Source organism: Sminthopsis crassicaudata, chromosome 1, assembly GCF_048593235.1.
Source record: "Sminthopsis crassicaudata isolate SCR6 chromosome 1, ASM4859323v1, whole genome shotgun sequence".
Classification (NCBI taxonomy): Eukaryota; Metazoa; Chordata; class Mammalia; order Dasyuromorphia; family Dasyuridae; genus Sminthopsis; species Sminthopsis crassicaudata.
In genome coordinates, this window is record NC_133617.1 from 546,428,240 (window position 1) to 546,448,303 (window position 20,064).

Genomic DNA, 20,064 nt, shown 5'->3' on the forward strand with positions numbered 1-20,064 from the left:
TGTAGCTTTTATTGCATTGTGATCTGAGAAGAAGGCATTTATTATTTCTGCCTTCCTACATTTAATTTTGAGATCTTTATGTCCTAATATATGGTCAATTTTTGTATAGGATCCATGAACTGCTGAGAAGAAAGTATATTCCTTCCTATTGCCATTCAGTTTTCTCCAAAGGTCTATCATACCTAGTTTTTCTAATGTTCTATTTACTTTTTTAATTTCTTTCTTGTTTGTTTTGTGGTTTGATTTGTCTAAATCTGAGAGTGCAAGGTTGAGATCTCCCACTATTATAGTTTTACTGTCTATTTCTTCTTGCAGTTCTCTTAACTTTTCCTTTAGAAAGTTAGATGCTATACCACTTGGTGCATATATGTTTAGTATTGATATGGCTTCATTATTTATGCTACCTTTCATCAGGATATAGTTTCCTTCCTTATCTTTTTTAACGAGATCTACTTCTGCTTTTGCTTGATCTGAGATAAGGATAGCTACCCCTGCTTTTTTGGCTTTACCTGAAGCATAATAGGCTCTGTTCCAACCTTTTACCTTTACTCTGTATGTATCTCCCTGCTTTAAGTGTGTTTCCTGTAGGCAACATATTGTAGGGTTCTGCTTTTTGATCCAATCTGCTATCCGTCTCCGTTTGATGGGATCGTTCATCCCATTTACATTTACAGTTAAAATTACTAATTCTGTATTTCCTGCCATCGTATTATCCCCAGATTATACTTTTTTCCCTTGACCCCCCTGATCCCCCTCCCCATATTTAATTTACAGACCCCCCTTGTGACGCGCAACCCTCTCTCTTTTTTTTTTTTTTTTTTTTTAGGATCCCTCCCCCCTCCCCCCAAGTCCCTTCACTTATTCTCCTTTTCCTTTCCCCTTTTCCTCTCCCCCCTTTTAATGAGGTGAGAGAAAATTCTCTGAAAAACAAATATGTTAATTATTTACTCTTTGAGCCTCTTCTGATGAGAGTAAGATTCACACAATGATTCTCCCCCTCACTAAGTTCCCTCAGATATGGTGTATTTTCTATGTCAGGAAGACCTAAATTCAAATCCAACTTTAGACACTTGATGCTAATTATGAGACTCAGGGCAGGTCACTTGATCCCAACTACAACTTGCCCAAAAAAGTAAATATTTAACATATTATAAATCATATACAAAATTGGTAGTATTGATTTATCATAAGATCATATACTTATGAGAATTGGAAGGGCTTTTGGAAGTGATTGAGTCCATTTCCCTCATTTTTTAGGAAACTGAAGCTAAGAGGAATCTTATAAAACTTGTCCAAAGTCACACAGCTAATAAGTGTCTGAGCAAGATTTGAACTCTGCTCTTTTTGATTTGAAATCTAGTACTATACCAATTTATATCTGCTTCACTAGTTTCACTACTAATAGAATCCATTGTCTCAGACCTTTATCGGGATATTTGTAAATAATTTCTTTGCAAGGATTGCCAATTAGCTTTTTTGCATTGTACCTCGACTAAGCATAGTCTTATTAATGGCAAGTTGGGTTTTTTTTTTTTTTTTCTTCCAAGAGTCTTTCTGTGAGACACTTTCCCTTTTCATCTTGTTTACTTTTGCTACTATGACCTTTGCAACTGTTACAGTAGCATATATAACCAGCTGCTAAGGTGTCTGGAGAGAAGACAACAGCTGTCTTTGCACGAGGCCCTTTACCAAAGGAAAGGACAGAAACAGGAGGTGATCTCTTCTCAGGAGGCAATGGGCTCATGTCTTACAGTCTGATAAGGTGAAATGACCCTCCAGATAACTGAGTCATTTTTGCTTTAAAGCTATCAGGACAAGGAAATCTAAGAGATGGTGATCTCCTGTTTGGTATATCCACAGTTCTATCTCAGAGTGAATTAAAACACCTTTTTGTCAGCACACAGTAGTTATCATGGCTCATAGAAAGTGGTCACAGGATATCTGCATATTCAGGGCAGGGAAAGCTCTTCTATCACACATGCTTGGAAGCAACTAGAAGCAAGTCTATTTTAAGTATTTATATTGTTAACTGGAAAGATTGGGGGACAGAGGGATGTTTCCATGAAGCTCCAGGGTCGTATTATGTTTTTTTAAGGCTGCCCTTTGCTTTCAATATCAAAGGGAAAAGTAAATTTCTGGTATCTAGGTACCATAAGGATCAGATAGATAAATAAGTAATTTAAAGTTTAAAAATTTTAAAGTTTTAAATTATTCATGTGAATAAAATATATTCTCTAGATTCTCTTAGATTCAAATATACTATTTCTGCAGAAAAAAATAACTTCAGTGTTTCAAATAACCTGAAGTCTTAACAAATTATTTGTGATACATTAATTAGGAGAGTTAAGTTTTGTATAATCTTCTATCTTAGGGCATAAAGACTAGCTTTGACTTCCAAAAAGTAAGACCCTATTTGACAGCCAAGCAAGCTAGAGCAAGGGACTTAGAGTTATGAGAAGCTTTGTCAGTAGACTTTGTGCTGTGATATAGTGAGAGGAGAACAATGTTGTTTTTGGGTTTTTTTGTTTGTTTGTTTGTTTGTTTTTTTACTTCATGTATTAATTTATTATTTTTTATTTAACAGCATTTTATTTTTACAAAATCATGTAAATATAGTTCTCAGCATTATTTTTTGTAAGATTTTTAATTTGAAATTTTTTTCTCTCTCTTCCTCTTATCTCCCCCCTTCCTTAGACAGCAAGCAATCTGATATAGGTTATCAGTCATTTTAAAATAAACATATTTTCATATTATCCATGTTGCCAAAGAAAATAAGAACAAAAGGGGAAAACCATGAGAAAGAGAAAACAAACAAAAGCTGAAAATAATATGCTTCAATGCATGTTCAGTTTCCATAGTTCTCTCTGGATGTGGAAGGAATTTTCTGTCCCAAGTCTATTGCAGTCGTTTTTGATCGCTGTATTGCTAAGAACAGCTAAGTCTATCATAATTGATCATTGCACAGTGTATGATGGTTTTGCTCCCTCCTGGTTTTTGCTCCTAGTTTTGCTCACTTCACTCATCAGTGCAAGTCTTTTTGGGTTTTTCTGAAATGCGCCTGCTTATCATTTCTTATAAAACAATAATATTCCATTACACTCATATACCATGACTTATTCAGCCATTCACAATTGATGAGCATCCAAATAAGGGCAACACAATTACTCAGATTCAAAATATCTAATTCATTTTTTATTTAATTCATTATTCTTTCCTTTCAAATCTAGTAACTCATAGATCTTAGAATCTCAAGTTGGAGAACTTACAATCAATCACAACCCAATCTTAAATAAGGATCTTTTCTACAATATACACAGCAAATAGCTATCCATAGAAGGTTCTAGAGAGGAAAAACCTATTATTCCTGAGGCCATCCATTCTGTTCTGGACTCTTAACAAATATCCCTTAATGTTAAGAAGTTTTTGATGATGTCAAACTTAACTTTGTCTCTTTTCCCAGGTCTACCCACAAGGACCAACTGGAATAAATCCAATTAGTCTTCTACAAACAGCTCTTTCAGTCCTTGGACATAGTTCTTTTCTTTCCCGAGTCATCTTCAGGCTATATATTTCCAATTCTTTCAATTTGTATGTATGACATTGAAGGTTTTCATCATCAACAGCACTCCCTCTCTATGTTCTCTAGCTCTTCAATGTTCTATCTAAAATATAAAAGCACTGAAAATGGTGATCCATGAATTTTGCCAATCCTTCTGCCTGTCTATCTCTAATTATCTTTTCTTTAGGACCTAGTTCTAGATGTATGTTCATCATGAATTCATCCTAGACTACATAGCAATTGCACACCTCAAAGTTTCTAGAGTACTTATTGTCAGTGTTGTTCATCTAGTAATCAGTCTTATAGTATTGTCTTGTTTATCTATTTTTTTTCAAATTTATGGGTTTCCACAGAAATAATAAGATACTAGAAAGTAGGAATTGTGTGCCTTTCACCATATTCCTCATAATGTCTAGTACAGTGTATAAAGTAGATACTCAGTTTTTGTGGATTAATTTAGATAAGTTAATATATGAGAAACTAGGAATATTTAGAGTACTGCCTTAAAAGTTCAATGTTATCTTAGATAGTAACCATTATCTCCTACAAACATTTTTTTGTGCCATTTTCAAAAGAATTTTGGAGCATCATGAAACATTGGCTTGGGTATCATAGTACCACTGAGGTAATAATGTTATATCAATTGAATAAGAATTTCTTTTGACTGCAATTCATATATTTAATATTTTTTCAATCTATTGTTTGAAATTTTTTAAATGTCCATTTTATATTTATTAAATTAGATTTATTTGTTTAAAAAAATCTAGATTAAGGAGAGCATTTTGTTATATATCTGTCAACAACAAAATTATATGAGGCCCAGCTCACATAAATTACTTATATTTGCAATTGAAAAGGAATAATAATGTGACTACAAAATATAATACTTAATTAGAAGAAATAGACTTGAACTATCAATGTTTAAAAAGACTCAATCAGTGAACAAGCATTTATTAGGCACCTACATATATAAGCCAGACAGCTTATTAGGTTCTGGGAATAGAAATACAAAATCAAGATAATCTTTATCATAAAAATACTTGAATTCTACTGAGGAGAGGGAAGGGATATAATATTTTCAGTCAATTAATCAATAATAATTTATTAAATATTTACAATGTGGCAGACACTATGCAAAGTACCAGGAATTCAAACAAAAAAGTAAAAGCAGTCCCTTCTCAAGGATTTTTTTTCTAAATTTGTACCAACAAAATACATACAAAGTAGATAGAAGATAACCTTGGAAGTAAAGTCTCTATTGCTGAGTGGATCTAGGATAGGGGTTCTGCAGATGGTGTTTCATATGAATATTGAATGAAGATATAAATTCTTAGAGGCAGACAGAAAGGAGGAAAAAAGAACATCCTAGGCATGGGGAAAAGCAAGTACCAAAGTATGGAGACAATAAATATAACATATTGCTCTGGACTGGGATAGAGATTCTATATAGGGGAAATAACTATAAAAAGATTGAGGGGGGAAAGGAAGTGTCCTGATTGGGAAGAGCTTTAAATTAAAAACAAAGTAGTTTAATTCCAGAGGCAACAGGAGTTACTAGTGTTTTTTTGAGTAGAGATAGTAGACATGATCAAAACTTCATTTTAGGAAAATCATTTCAGCAGTTATGTAGAGTATGCACTGGAATGAAATGAAACTTGAAGGAGAGAAACCAATGAGGAAACTATTGCAATAAATCAATCAAGAGATGATTAGGGTCTAAACTAGGGAAGTGACTGTGTGAATGGAAAGATAAAAGCATCAGTATATCGCTATTGATTGAATTTGTAGTGCATAAAACTGAGGAATCAAAGGTAACACCTATGAAAATAGGTGGGTAGAAAGATGGTAATACTCTTAATATTAATAAAATAGTTTGGAAGAGGGATGAATTTGGAAGGAAATGGAGAAGTAATTTTCATATAAAAGAGGGCTTTAAAAGGGAATGTTTACAAAGAAAGTACATTTCTAGAAGTTACCTTGCATTTGATATAAGTGGTTTCATCTAGCACATAAAAATGAATAGTTTTAGTTTTTTCATAGTGTCCAGACAACCCTGAGGTAAACACCACTCTTTCCTCCCCCAACTACAAAGAAGACATTGTTCTCATTGTCAGTGTTCGTCTACATCTGAGAAGCTGATGCCCATTGAAAGTACCCCAGATGCCTCTGTGTTTAGCAGCATGAAAAGAGACCATATGAGTCTGTAAAGCACAGCATGTCAGACAGGGTGCAATGGTGCATACTGGCTTTCATAATTAAAATAGGACTTGTAGAAATGGCATTATAGTGAATACTTTTCTTGGAAGGAAGTATTTTGATCATCTGTGTGGCATACTTTGAAAGGGAGTGATTTAATTTCATTATTTGTAGTGCCTCTAAGGCTAACTTCTCTTTTTTCTGTATAGATTTTGAATGTAGTAATTTTTGTACATGTTGTTTTTCCAATTAGAATGTAAGCAACTTGAGAACAGAAATTCTATGTTTTGTTTTTCCTTTATATCCATAGTGCGTAATATAGTATTTAATAACTTAGTTTGATAAATTATTGATGGATTGATGATTGTTTTGAAAATATTGAGTTTGAGATTCTAACAGAACATCCAACTTAAACTGTTGGTATTTGACAATACTAAAGTCAGGAAAACCTGAGTTCAAATTAAGCCTCAGTTACTATACTAGCTACGTGACCCTGGACAAGTCATCTAACTGCTGTTTTGCCCTAATCCACTGGAGAAGGAAATGACAAACTGCTTCAGTATCTTTGCCAAGAAAACCTCATATGGGGTTGTGAAGAGTTCGATATGACGGAACAGTTTAAACAACAAATGCTGGATTGGATCTCAAGAGAGAAAACAAAACTGAATATACAAATCTGGGGATTATCTGAAAAGAGAGATTTTTTGAAGATGATGTATTCAACAAGTAAGAGAGCCTGTAAAGAAAAAAAAAAAGAGAAGAAGACTCAGGATTGAACTTCAAGATTCACGAATAGCTAGTGAGCATGACAGGGATGTTCACAGATTGGTAAACACCGCATATATATAACACAAATACAGAAATATTGGAGAAAGAATAGTAATGACTAGGGGAATAAAGAAAGCCTTGAGCTGAGTTTTGAAGAGAAATAAGTAGAGATGATGAAGAATATTTGTATATCTAACTTAAAATAATGCAAAACTGCAAAAATTTCTTAAGCAAAGGAGTGATATCAAACCTGTGCTTTAGAAATCTCTACTTGATATGAATGTGGAGGATAAATTGAAGAGAATGATGGATACAAGAAAAATGATTCCAAAACTTTAGCAGTATTCTATGAAAGAGGCTATGGACTAGAGTTGTAGAGATGTTAGTGGGGCTAAAGGAATAGATGCCAGGAATGTTGGAGAGCTGGAGTGAATAAGACTTGGCCACTGATTGCATATGTGGGGTAGGACAGAATAAAGAGCTGAAGAAATGACGCCAAGCTGTTCAACCCAGGAGACTATCAGAATGCAGGTACTCTCAACACAAATGGAGAAATTAGAATACAGAATAGGGTAAAGGGAAAGATAATAAGTTCTGATTCAAAAATGTTGAATATGAGATGTTGTTGGCCATGTCTGTTTCAGGTTTGGGATTAGAAGGAAATAAATAGACTATTAGACAAGATGATAACAAAAGAAGAATTATCAGGTAGTATTGAATCAGGTAAATGCAGTCCCCCTCATCTGCATTTTGGAGATAGATCTGGTCAGAACGGTATATTGAGTACATGACAATGACTTCTTATTGATTGGCTTCTTTTTATTCCCTAAGTGAGTAGAAAAGCCTATTAAGTGACTCAAGTTTTAGCCTCTTAGACCAATCAAATTTAAAAACACCCTCTTGCCTTTTAGAGGAAAATGAACCTATACTAAATGGAAGAACCTGAGTACTATTTGTTCTTATCATATGTACATATGAGACATTAAGACAAGAATGTATGTTCAGTAGAGGCTAAGAGGCTAGAGCTCTAAAATTCCTTTTCCCAGGGAAGGAATAAAATAATTTCTAAGTTTCTTCCAAGAGAATTCAGCAAGACTTTCCATATTAACAATATCTGCCTTATGGAGAAAATTCAAGCAAATGTATCTGAATTTTTGAGAATTTCAAGGTTTGTTAGAATTAATTAATAAAAAATAGAGGACATCAAGTCATACTAAGTAAAGTTTAAAAAGTAGCTCTTTGTAAATCTTTGTAAATCTATCTTTTAAAAAACACAACTAGAATGGGAAGCTTATAAGAGCTTTTATCAAAGAAAGATCTTAAAATTATTGCTATTCAGTAATATTTCATTTGCAATTATAGAGTGAAAGGGAAACCTTCCCCTATCTCCAAAAACAAGGATCTATATTTGAGATCCATATTGAGATCTATGTTTTTGTTTTTAAGAAAGTAAATAATAGTAGAGGGGAAAAAAAGAGAAATTTTAACAGGAAAAGAGACTCAGGAATAAAAGTGGAAAGGAAGAAGACCAAAAAGTCATTTACAAATGTTCATTTAATTCTAGAAAGTGGCATTGGCACCAGAAATAATCTGAATTCAGTCATCATTCATTTGTAGAGGAATTAAATAACTCAAATATCATTTGCTAAGTAGTTGCTGCTTATACCCTTCTAAAGTAATGCATTTATCAAAACATAAAATAATTATTAAAATTGTTTGTATGTCTGTGTTCCCATTAACATGGGTACTTCCTACATGTCTTTTCAACCTTCACAATCCATGCCACCACTACATGGTGGTTCCATCCACTAGATGAACAAGCCTTCCTCTTGTTCTTCAAATACTAAACAGATCTTAACAAAGTCTTCTGGCTGTGCATCTATTGAGTTTTCCTGCTTGCTTCATAATCAGTCAACTTTCTTTCCAGGTCATACAGATTATAAATACTCCTGTTAATTGACTCATTATTAAGATTTTTGTGGTGAATTTTAAAAAGCATAGTTTCCTAGTAAAGCTGTACAATTAGGTAGACAACAAGAGTTAAATGCTCCAGCTGCATTTCCTATTGCACATATAAACACTTAGTAATGCTAATCACTTCTACTGATTTTCTGTCTTAATTTTCCATAATAATTAAGTGAATGATCTGGAATGTAATCAAGTTTTGCAGTAGGAAGCTCATGCAAATGCTTTTTTTCCCACACAAACACTTAAAATTTTAACAAGTAGATCCCAAAAGAAAATGATTGAAGCTGGAGGAGGGAGAATCCTTATATACTGTGTGCAGTTATATACATAACAAAACTAAATTTTTTCCCTTATACATTGAGGTCCAAGACAGAGATATATGTATGATCCATAAAGTTTGGACTTGGAATATTTATTGAATTTTCTTCCTCTTTTCACTGACAAGAAAGCAAAGGCATATTTCTAGAATGGTTCTACCCCCATAAAAATAAACAATAAAGCAAAACAGAATTGATCTCATTTTTCATAGATTGAGAAGTAACTTTCTGAATTATTGAAAAAAGTTTTATCATGTCATTCTTTCTCCAGAGTTGTCAAAGTACACATTTATGCCTGGAAAAAAGCTCACCACATTAAATATGTTTATTCATATATTCTCAGAGGATATCCAATTCACACTTGAACAAAAATCCCCTCCACAATAGACCAATAAATGGTCCTTCATTCTTCACTTGAAAACCTCCAGTGAAGAGAAAAACTCTATTTCTCAATGTCATCTATTCAATTTTTGGACATTTCTAATTATTAGGAAAATTTTTCTTATATCTGGTCCTTTGGAGCTTTCATTCTGGGTTGGACTAGACAAATCTAATTCCCTTCTCCCTTCTCTCTTACCTTGTTTTTTCAGAATTTTATTTATAATTTTTGTTATTCTGAAGTTGGTGAACATCAACACAAATATGTCTATATAAAAAGATGAGTGGGGAAAAGATATATGTGATTGTTCATCTTTATCATGTACAACTTATTTTTTAAAGAAATAATAATAAGTTCCATGCCTTCATTCCAAGACTGACTTGATTGTTTGAATCCATCTGAACTTCCATCTATTCTATTTTCTTCTGTACATTTAAACAAATATTTCATTCATACTTTCCTTCTTACATATCTTATCTCTTTCTTATCCTTCAAATCTTTCTCCCCAAAAGTTCTCTCATTATAATAAATAAGATATATCTACACATTGTGTATGTTTAAAAATGTATGCCTTGACAAATATGGAAATATGTTTAGAAGGATTGTACAGCTTTAATATATATCAGATCACTAACTTTTTTGAGGGGAAAAGAGGTAAAGAAAGGGAGAAAAATTTGGAAGGTTTTGTAAAGGTAAATGTTGAAAACTATCTTTACATGTATTTGGAAAAATAAAATACTATTTAAAAAATTTTAAATAAAATCTTGAGATGGTTTAAAAAAAAGCTTTCTGTATAATCCATGAATCTTCATTTTACACTGCTTGCTTTTTTAAAGCATATAATAAATTCTTCATATTACTTTCAAAACTTAAAAAAAAAAAAGTAAGCCTTTTTTGTACTTTCTGCCACACTTCTCTCAAGAAATGGGAAACATGTTCAAACATGAATAATATATTTCTAATTATTTAGTTCTATTTCTGTAAAGAGAGTTTTTTTATTAATATTTATATAATTCCTGTGTGTGTCTTGAGAGGTGAACTCTAAATGATTTCATATGTTATATACTTATGTTGAATGGATTTTCTTTTTCTAGCCCTTCCTGTTGGGTTGGCTTTGAAATATTTCTATGGGCTAATGATTTAGAGAGGAGAACTATTTATATTCTACTTTGCTCAACTTAATAATAGTTTTAATGATTTTAGTTGAATCTCTACGGTTCTCTAAATAGATAGATGATTATATCATTTACAAAATTTGATCATTTTATTCAACTTTGTTTATACTTATTCCTGCAATTTCTTTTTCTTGTTTTATAGTTATAATAAATAACTACTTATAGCTAGTATTATAGTCTTATAATCAAATAATAAATTGTATTGGGTAGGTAGGTGGTGCAGTAGATAGCATACTCAGCCTTGAGTCAGAAAGACAGATCCTGAGTACCAATCCAGCCTCAGACACTTACTAGCTGTATGACACTGAACAAGTTTCTCAACCCTGTTTGCCTCAGTTCTTCTATGAAATAAGCTGGAAAAGATACTAGCAAACCATCCTAATATCTTTGCCAAGAAAAGCCTAAATCATGTCATGAAAAAACTAGTAAGCAACAACAGGCATTCTTCCTTTTCTCTTTATCTTTATTGGAGAGGGTAGAAGGTTAATTAGATTATGAATTACAGATTTATTTTATGTATACTGATTTTTAGTATTAGATAAATAGTATTTAACCACATTTATAGAAGCACCATTTATTCCTTTTTTCTGTATTTTTAGCAGAAATGTATGTTGTATTCTGTCAAAAGCTTTTTCTGCATCTATTAATATAATCTTGTGATTGTTGTTTTTATTGTCACTGTAGTCTGCGATTTTTTCTGTTTTCTAGCTATTGAACCAAACTTGTATTCCTGGTAAATAACCAATGTGATCATAGAGTCTAATTTTTTTATTATGTTGCCATAGCCATTTTACTAATATATTATTCAAATTAGTATCGATTTTCACTAGAAAAATTAGTCTTTAGCTTTCTTTTCTTTGTTTTTCCCTGATTTGGGTATCAAGATTATATTTGCTTTATATTAATAATGATAATTGTGTGGAATAATAATGCTTTGTATTATACATGCTTTTCCAAATTTTTTTCATATAGTTTGGATTATCTAATTAGTTACACTTTGAATGTTTTACATAATTCACTTATAAATCCATCTGGTCTTATTTGTGTTTTTTTTTCACTTTTGAAATTAATTACTTTTTCTAAGGTAAAGCTATTTAAGCTCTCTATGTCTTATTCTGTTAAGCTGGGTATTTCATATTTTTATGTGTTCATCTATTAATTTGTTATGTAATTATGTAAATTTTTTCTAATATTCCCTCAATTCTAATATTCTAATATTTCCTCTTCAATTTCTATAAGTTTTTTTTTTAATATTTAGTCTTGAATACTTTTTCTCCTCTTTTTAAATCAAATTCAAATCCCTTCTGCACAATTAAGTTGTGTTTTTTGTTTTGGTTGCAATTTTTTAGTGCCCATTCTTAGATGCTTGAGGCTAAATTATAGTTTTTATTTCACGCATTCTCATGGAGGATCCAGGAGTTTCAAAGGGAGATTTACAACCTATGCTAGAAACTGGTTGATAGGTATTAATAAAAAATTTTAATAAAAAAGGGAAATAATCATTTGCTTGTCAGATTTAATGGGTGTACTAAACAATTCCTGAGATTGAAGATTAAATAGTTCTAATTTGTAATAGTTCTTTTTTCTTTTCCCTTTTCTTTTGATTGCTGTGAAAATCATTGGGATAATGCCTGTAAATGACTTTGTAGCCCTGAAAGCAATTAATATAGGTCAATGATGATTATTTTAAAAATCAAGCATACTGATGTGTACATAGGAGATAGTATCAAGTGTTTGATAAATTGACCTGTTTTAATAAAAACACTATTTACAAATATGTCTACGCAGGTTGATGGCACAATACCCTTTAGTATTTTTTTTTATCAACAAAATATCATGGCATCATAGAGTTTTAGCTAAAATGGATTTTATAGGTTCTCTAATACCAGCTTTTTAAACTATGGTTTGACTCCATATGGAGTCTACTAACTAAATATGGGGATCATGAAATTATGATTTAATACCAATAATATTTGCTTTATGTGCCTATTTTATATACCTTTTTACATGTGGTCATGTAAACATTTCTCAGATGAAAAGTGGTTGTGAGTGATGTTAAGGAGCCTTGTGATGATAACTTGTCATTTTACCAATAAGGGAACTAAGATCCAGACAGGTTAGATAAATTAAACAACGTTACACAAATAGGAAAATAGTAGAGCTGGGATTTCATCGCAAGTTCCTTTAGTTTTTCCTCTTTTAATCTTTTTCTCTAGTGATCAAATACATAAGATTAAATTACTCCTTTGATTTGACTTTGTAGAAAACATACTCTTTTAGACAATGGAAGCCTAATTCAATAAAATACTCTCAGCATGTGCTAAAAGATATTCCCATTGTTTGAGCAGCTTTTCAAAATTCCATCCTCATACTTAGGGAATATATAACACCTCTTTCCACTCAAATTAAGCAGTTTCCTTGAGGGACAACCCTGTGGATGCTACCTACTGAATTTATACGTAGAAGATGCTACTAATGATTCATGGAGAGACTTATGAGCCTCTGCCCTATGTAAGAGGTAATCATTTTGGCTTCCAGAGAGATAGTCTGTGGTTGCAAAGCATAAACTTTTGTGTAGTTATTAAAACTCTCAGAGCCATAAAAATGTAGGGGAAGTCAGCTCAACAATATATCTTTTGACTTCCAGGGATAGGAATCTGTATAATTTCTCCAATTCCTGCCAATTCTTTGATAAAAAAGGTTTACTATTTTGATGGTCTTTTGTGTAACCAGCATTTGCTGGGAGGAAGGTAAACTATCTAAGTAAGGTAAATCTTATCCTTCTCTTGAGAGGGATGAAGGAAGTGGCTTTGATTCTGAACTTCTCTATTGTAATCCTACACTAGCTATTTGATGTGTGGTAAATAGATGTAATTCTACTCTGATAAAAGGATGTGCTGATAAAGGTTTAACAACTGTTTCTCTGGGGGAAAATGTACTCACAATATACTTTTAAGTGTGATCTACATTATTAACTTTTGTCCATCACTTTCTTAAGTCTAATCAATCAACAAAACAATAAACTCAGCCTTGATTTGTCACACTTGCCAATTGCTAAGATATAAATGTTCACACTGAAAATTTAACAATTGACTCTTGCAAGTCAGTACCACTTATGCCATCCTTGGATAAAAGAATATAGGAGAGATGGCCAAGTCATGGTAGTCCTGGATCCTGCTTATCCTTTCCTCAGCTAGACAACTGATGGTACAGATGTGAACTTCCTCTTCTTCCTCACAAAAGCAGAAATCATAGGTGCCCTTGAAGATGGGTAACCTGGGTCCCAGATAAGATATTAACTATATAAGATAAGGACTGGCTGTACATATCTTTTATTACGTGGACTAACTGCATGTTTCAACATTCATGTATTCCATGGAATCTGTTCCATTATCCAGTCAAGCAAACTACAAATTTTCCTGATAAGTTGGGTGAATGACATCTTTTTTCCTAGCATAGTTTGATGTTTCTAACATCAAATTCAGTGGTTGACATTCCATGGAAAAGAAACCTCACTTTTCCTCCTCACAAATATAAACCTTACTTTCAGAGTTGAAAAAAAAATGTTTTATTACTCAATATCAAGGATAAATTTTATATCTTTTTTGAATTTGAACTCTTCATGAATAACTTAAATTTCATCATTTGCCTTCTAGTCAAGCTTTCTATTAGGAAACAAATCCTGTCCCATAAATCTCTCGTGTCTTATCTAAAAACAGAAAGGGAATAGATAAAAAGAATTTCCATGTGCTGCTGAGTTGTTTGTGATTTGCTAAGTCTTTGTTAGCATGAATAATAGGGTTTTTTTACATATCAGTTTCATTTGGATCTAGCTTTTCATTGGTGTAGGAAGTTCAGTTCAATCAATCAATAAGCATTTATAAAGTGCCTACTATGTGCTAGACCGTGCATGAAGGACTGGGAATATAAAGAAAGGCAAAAACCAGTCCCTGTTCTCATGTCTAACAGTCTAATGCAGAGTCCAGGTGGCCTGAAACATTCCCAAGTTGAGTGAGGAATAATTTACAGTTTAACTGGGAAATTCCCAGTTGAACTTTATTTGGGAAATACTTAACAAAACTAAAAATGCAATAAAATATAGATGATACTGCATTTTAAAACTAAGTCAATATGCAACATGCAGACATTCTTATATATAGTTCAATAGCCCATGTTTCTACTTGAGTCTGATACCACTAAGGGATAAGAAAACTCTTTCTCAATATAAATCAGCAGCTACTCTGCATATTATGACTTAAAGTAGCCTGAAGGTACTGAAAGAACAGTTTAGTGACTTCACTAGGGTCATGTAGATAGTTTGTGTCAGAACAGAGCTTAAACCTTAGTCTTCCTAATTCCCAAGGTAGCTCTCTGTCCAGTACTGCTTATGTTCTCTGATTATTATAAGTATTAGTGATGAATTTAGCAACCTTTTATAATGGTATTTATACATGAGAATATTTTAATTAGCTATGAGCCCCTAATTTACTGACCTTATATAAAAAATCTCTATACTAAATCTTAAAATCAGCTTCTACTTATACTGAATAAACATGGGGCTTGCTATTATTATTTTAATTGGTATAATAAGAACTGATGCTTATTAGTTACTTTTCTACAATTATGTTGGTCATTTTGTATTTAAAAATTCGGATATTATTTTTTTCTTTCAGGTTATTCTTCTGGGGGAAAATGGAAGTTTATTTGAACTCCTTCTTGGATTTTCCTTTTATATTGTTCTACCTTTGGATTGGAATGGCATTTTCATTGAATCTTGAAGACCCCAATGTTTGCAGCCATTGGGAAAGGTAACATTTATCATAGTAGTATATACTTAATTAATTCCAAAGTAGCAGTTCTGATTCTTATGTTCTCTTGTATGTCATGAATTCAATGGAATTAAGCAAGGAAAAGATTAGATTTAGATTTAAGTCCATAGCTATTTTTACTTATATAGATAGTAATTATAGTTTACAAATATTTCTATTATAACATATTTGAAAAACAAATCTTAGACAACCAAGTTTTAGTTATCTGTGAAAATAGCAGGGTTATTATGGATAATTCAATCTACTTGAAAGACTATTTTGTGCTTAAGAAGTGAGTTAAGGAAACAAAGGTAATAATACTTACAATAATTCTGGATAGATAATCAATCCTTAAAAGTACAATACAAGATCTTTTGTTATAAGGCATTAAATTTACATAATTGAATATAGACATGATACACATAGTAAATGCTATAATTGTTCAGAAAGAGGAAAGATTGTGCTTGATTGGAGTTATAAAGAAGTGCTAATGGAAGAAATAAGACTTGAGATAGGCTTTTATGGACTAAATAAGTAGGAAAAAAAGAAAGGGAATTTAAATTCAGCAGCAAAAATATAGAATCAGAAATAATTTTTAGAGTATACTGAACTAACTACTTAATTGTAAGACTCTGCTATTATATCTGAAAGTAAACAAACTTAAAAGACATAGGTAAGGTAGAGTAAAAGGGTCTTGAATGTCAATATTAAAACTTTGGACTTATTTTGATTAAGAGATATAAATTTATTTGTAAGGTTGTAAAGTAGTTAACATGATGAAAATGGTATTTAATACATCGATTAGTTATAATAAATAACAAATATGAACACCATAGATAAGCTATAATCCCCAGCTTCAATGAACCTGAAGCTTAATATGAAATAAAACAAAAATGATCCAATGTGATAATAATACCTTTTCTTTGAATCCAAAATTTTACTGTGGTCTTTCAATCCCTTCCCTTATCTCCAGATATTATTTTTTAGTAAGTTGAAATGTGCATGTGCAAATTTATCAGCTCAAGTGTCTTTTTTTTTTCAATGATATCTGGGTGATTGGCTCAAGAGTCTTTTCAGTAAACCTAGGAAGATTGAAAAATAAAATCATCATTTGTTTTCTTTTTAAACTAATGGTAAACCATAAGCCTAAATTCTGGTTATGCTATATTCAAGCATTGTTAGTTAGTGGAAAAATTTAGCTAGTCATAGAATTAGAGAATACCAAAATTTAAGTATGAAGGGATTTTAGCAACTTAAAAGAAATATCTAAAAGAAATCCTCATTATGAAAAGCCTGTCAAATAATCTTTTTGCCACTGCTTGGAGGTCTCTAAAATGATAGAGACGCTTAACACCTCTAGAAATAGCCCATTTCACTTAGGACAGTTCTTAGGACAGGAATTTGGGGTTGTTGTTGTTGTTGTTTTTCCTGTCATCAAACCCAGATTTACTTCTTTCAATTTCCATCTGTAATGTTCTCTTCTCTAAATTGTAATCATTCTCTGGGAGCAGATTTCTTGGGGAGCTTCTGGAGGCAGCTTTAGTCTTCAGTTCAGTTCAATAATTCCAAATGCAGTTAAAGTCCGGATCCTTTATTGTGTCCTTCAAAGTCCTGAATCTTTTCCTGGGCCTGACTAGCTTTAATAGGGGCCTATCTCTCTCCTTGGTTCCAGGAGCTCCCTTCAAATCTCTCCAGCCAGTTTCAGCCTCTTGTCCTCCCAATGTCTCTAGCCAGCACAAAGGTGGAAGTTGGAATGAATCTTGACTCTGAATCTCTCAAAGTCCTCCCGAAGTCCTCTCTGGCCTTGAGGGCTTCTTGCTTATATGCTGCACACCAATAATTACATCACTAGGAAACCATTATTTGTTGTAGGATTAAATCAATGCTAAATTAGATTTAACCATTGTCTCCTCAATTCCATTCAGTACCTTGTTTCAAGCCCATAACATCTCCTTGTAGGATCAGATCAATCATACTGAACCATGCTAAATTAGATAATTATTGTCTCTATCCATTACAGTGACTTACCACCTTGTAAGAATCCTACCACCATCCATTGCTAAAGCACCTTTAGCTGTCATATAACACTGATATTTTATATTAAGCTTGAAAATTACTAAAATCCAATCCCCCCCAAAAAAACCCTGCTATGTAGTTATGCTTTTTTCATTATTTTACTCATGAAATTAATTTTTTGTATCCAAGTTGAAGACTTTATATTTATTTTTGTTGAATTTCATGTTATGGGTTAGAGTGCTAGGAATGGAGTTAGGAAAGCTCATCTTTCTGGGTTCAAATCTGGCTTCAGACACTAACTGGCTGTATGACTCTGAGCAAGTTATTTAACCCTGTTTGCCTCAGTTTCCTCATCAGCAAAATGAGGAGGAGAAGGAAATGATAAACCATTCCAGTATCTTTGCCAAAAACAAACAAATCTTAAATGGGGTCACTAAGAATCAGGTATAAAACAACAAAAGATCTTAAACTTTCTTTGGTTATATGTCTTTCAATGTGTTAGTTCTCTCTCCCAGCTTTGAGTCATCTACAGATTTGATAAGCATATCACTTATGTCTTTAAACTGATGTACTGATGTATTTATCATTGATAAAAATGTTAAACACACAGGACCAAACACAAAATCTTTTTTGGCACATTCCACTGATGATTTGCCAAATTGACAATAACCATTAATAACTACTCTTTAAATCTAGTCATCCAAAACCATTTCTAAATTTGTGTAATCCACATTTTCCACAATAATAATATTAGATATTTTACTAAAAACTTTGCCCAAATCTAGGTAAACAGTATTTGTATTATTTCTTTGTTGACAAATAAACTTTTGCAATCAAAAGAAAACCATTAAGAAGAGGAGATTAGATCTTGTTGAAAGTATCCCTTTTAGTAGGAACTCTTTCTTTTTAATTCTTGGTATGATCAGACTGTAATATAACTACAATTACTTAATTTGGAGTTCTTTTGGCTTTTGAATGAAGGGAGGGGTCAAAGGCAAGAGAATAAACATTTATATAACATCTCTGGTCCCAGGGACTATGCTAAGCACTTTACAAGTATGATCTTATTTTAATCCTTGCAACAACCCTCTGAGGTATGTGCTGTTTCATCCTCATTTTACTATTGAGGAAAGTGAGGAAAACAAAGGTTAAGTGACATACTTAGGGTCATGTAGCCTGAGGCCAAAGGTGAACTCAAATCTTTCTGATTCAGGTTTAGTACTCTACTCACCTAGATACCTCCAATGAAGTTTATGTTTCTATCCTGTTCATAATAATTTCTTGTGATTTCTATTTAAGATTATATTTCTATATAATATGTATATAATATATTTCTATATAAGATCATAGCTCATTTATTAGCTTAGGAACCCTGTCAATGTTGGAAAAGTTGAAAAAAGGTGAATACACTAATATATTATTTGTAGAGCTATGAATTGGGACAATCCTTTTGGAAGCAATATAGATATTGATATTGAGAGTGATATAGATAGATATATAGATAATGATATATAATTCAAATACCTGTATACTTTAATCTGAACATTCTACTACTTATGGGTTATTGACCCTAATTTTTCCTGTGATAAAAAGAAAGCCCTTCTATAAATCAAAATATTTATAGGAACAAAAGAAAGTAGATCCCTTTTAATTGGGGAATGACTAAATAAATTGTGGTCCATAAATGTCAGTGAAATATTATTGTGCTATTAAGAGATGATAAAGATGATTAAAACAGAGAAGCATGGGAAGACATATAAATTAATACAAATTAAAGCAGGACTAGGGAAATAATATATGTCTACCAACAATACAGATGAAAAGAATAATAATAAAGCTTTAAAAAATACTGTGAAATTATATTTATGAAACTTGATCTCACAAAAGATATACAAAATAATGCTTCCATCTTATATTTTGCAGATGACTTATAGGTGGAGAACATGATACAAAAATCATACTTTTAAAAATATATTGTAATTATGAAACTTTTTTTCTTCCTCATTTTTAATTCATTGAGAGATAGGTACCATTATTATTCCCATTTTATATTTGAGAAAACTGGACCATCTCCTTGCAAAGCATTAGGGATAATAAAGTGGAAAATGTAGGTGATATAAAAATAAAAGAGGTCATTAAAATTTATTTAAAGTAAAAAATATGTCATGTCAAATGACTTCCTTTTTATATAGTCTTAGAGCAAGCTCATTGTAGAGAAGATGCTTCAAGACTATATATGTGCATAACTTATACTGATGTGTAAAATATTTCAAAGTAAAATAATTACAATTTTATTTATAAATTTTATACACATATAAATATTACATTTATTGATTTATACTAGGGCAGTGGCTGGAGTGCCAAACCTGGAGTCAAAAAAACCCCGAATTCAAATCCTGCCTTAGACATTTATTTAGCTTTGTGGCTATGGGCATGTCACTTAACATGTGCCCCAGTTTTCTCAAATGTAAAATGGGAATAATAATGGTACCTATCTCTCAATGTTATGAGAATCAAATGAGGCAATCATTGTAATTTGCTTAGCAGTACATGACACATTGTAGGTAAAATAAAAATTGTCTGAATTTGAGTTTGAATATTTGACTCTGAAGGACTTTAAGATATCTTCTATCTAGCCCAAGTCCCTTGTTTTATAAGTGAGAAAACTGATATCCAGATTTGTTATGTGATTTGTTCAAGGTCTTATAGATAGTTTAGTTTTAACAAAGTCAAGATTAAGATGCAGTTTTAATTTATAATCCAGTGTTCTCTGCACTATGCCCTAAACCCTCTCTATTCGTGTCTAATTTATCACTAGAATACAGACAAAATAAGTTGGTCATATTCATGTCTTTCTTTTAAGAAAGATGCCTGTTTT

The 20,064-nt window shown here is 32.0% G+C and overlaps 1 protein-coding gene across 5 annotated transcripts in view; it reads left to right on the top strand.

The window, feature by feature from the left end:
• MEGF10 (multiple EGF like domains 10) overlaps nucleotides 1-20,064 on the top strand; it is a 133,141-nt gene that overhangs the window by 34,783 nt on the left and 78,294 nt on the right. For all 5 annotated transcript variants that reach the window (XM_074281978.1, XM_074281981.1, XM_074281979.1 and 2 more), the window contains one exon: nucleotides 15,036-15,170. In XM_074281978.1, the coding sequence (XP_074138079.1) occupies nucleotides 15,055-15,170 (116 nt within the window). In that variant the 5' untranslated portion in view covers nucleotides 15,036-15,054. The remainder of the gene's footprint in view (nucleotides 1-15,035; nucleotides 15,171-20,064) is intronic.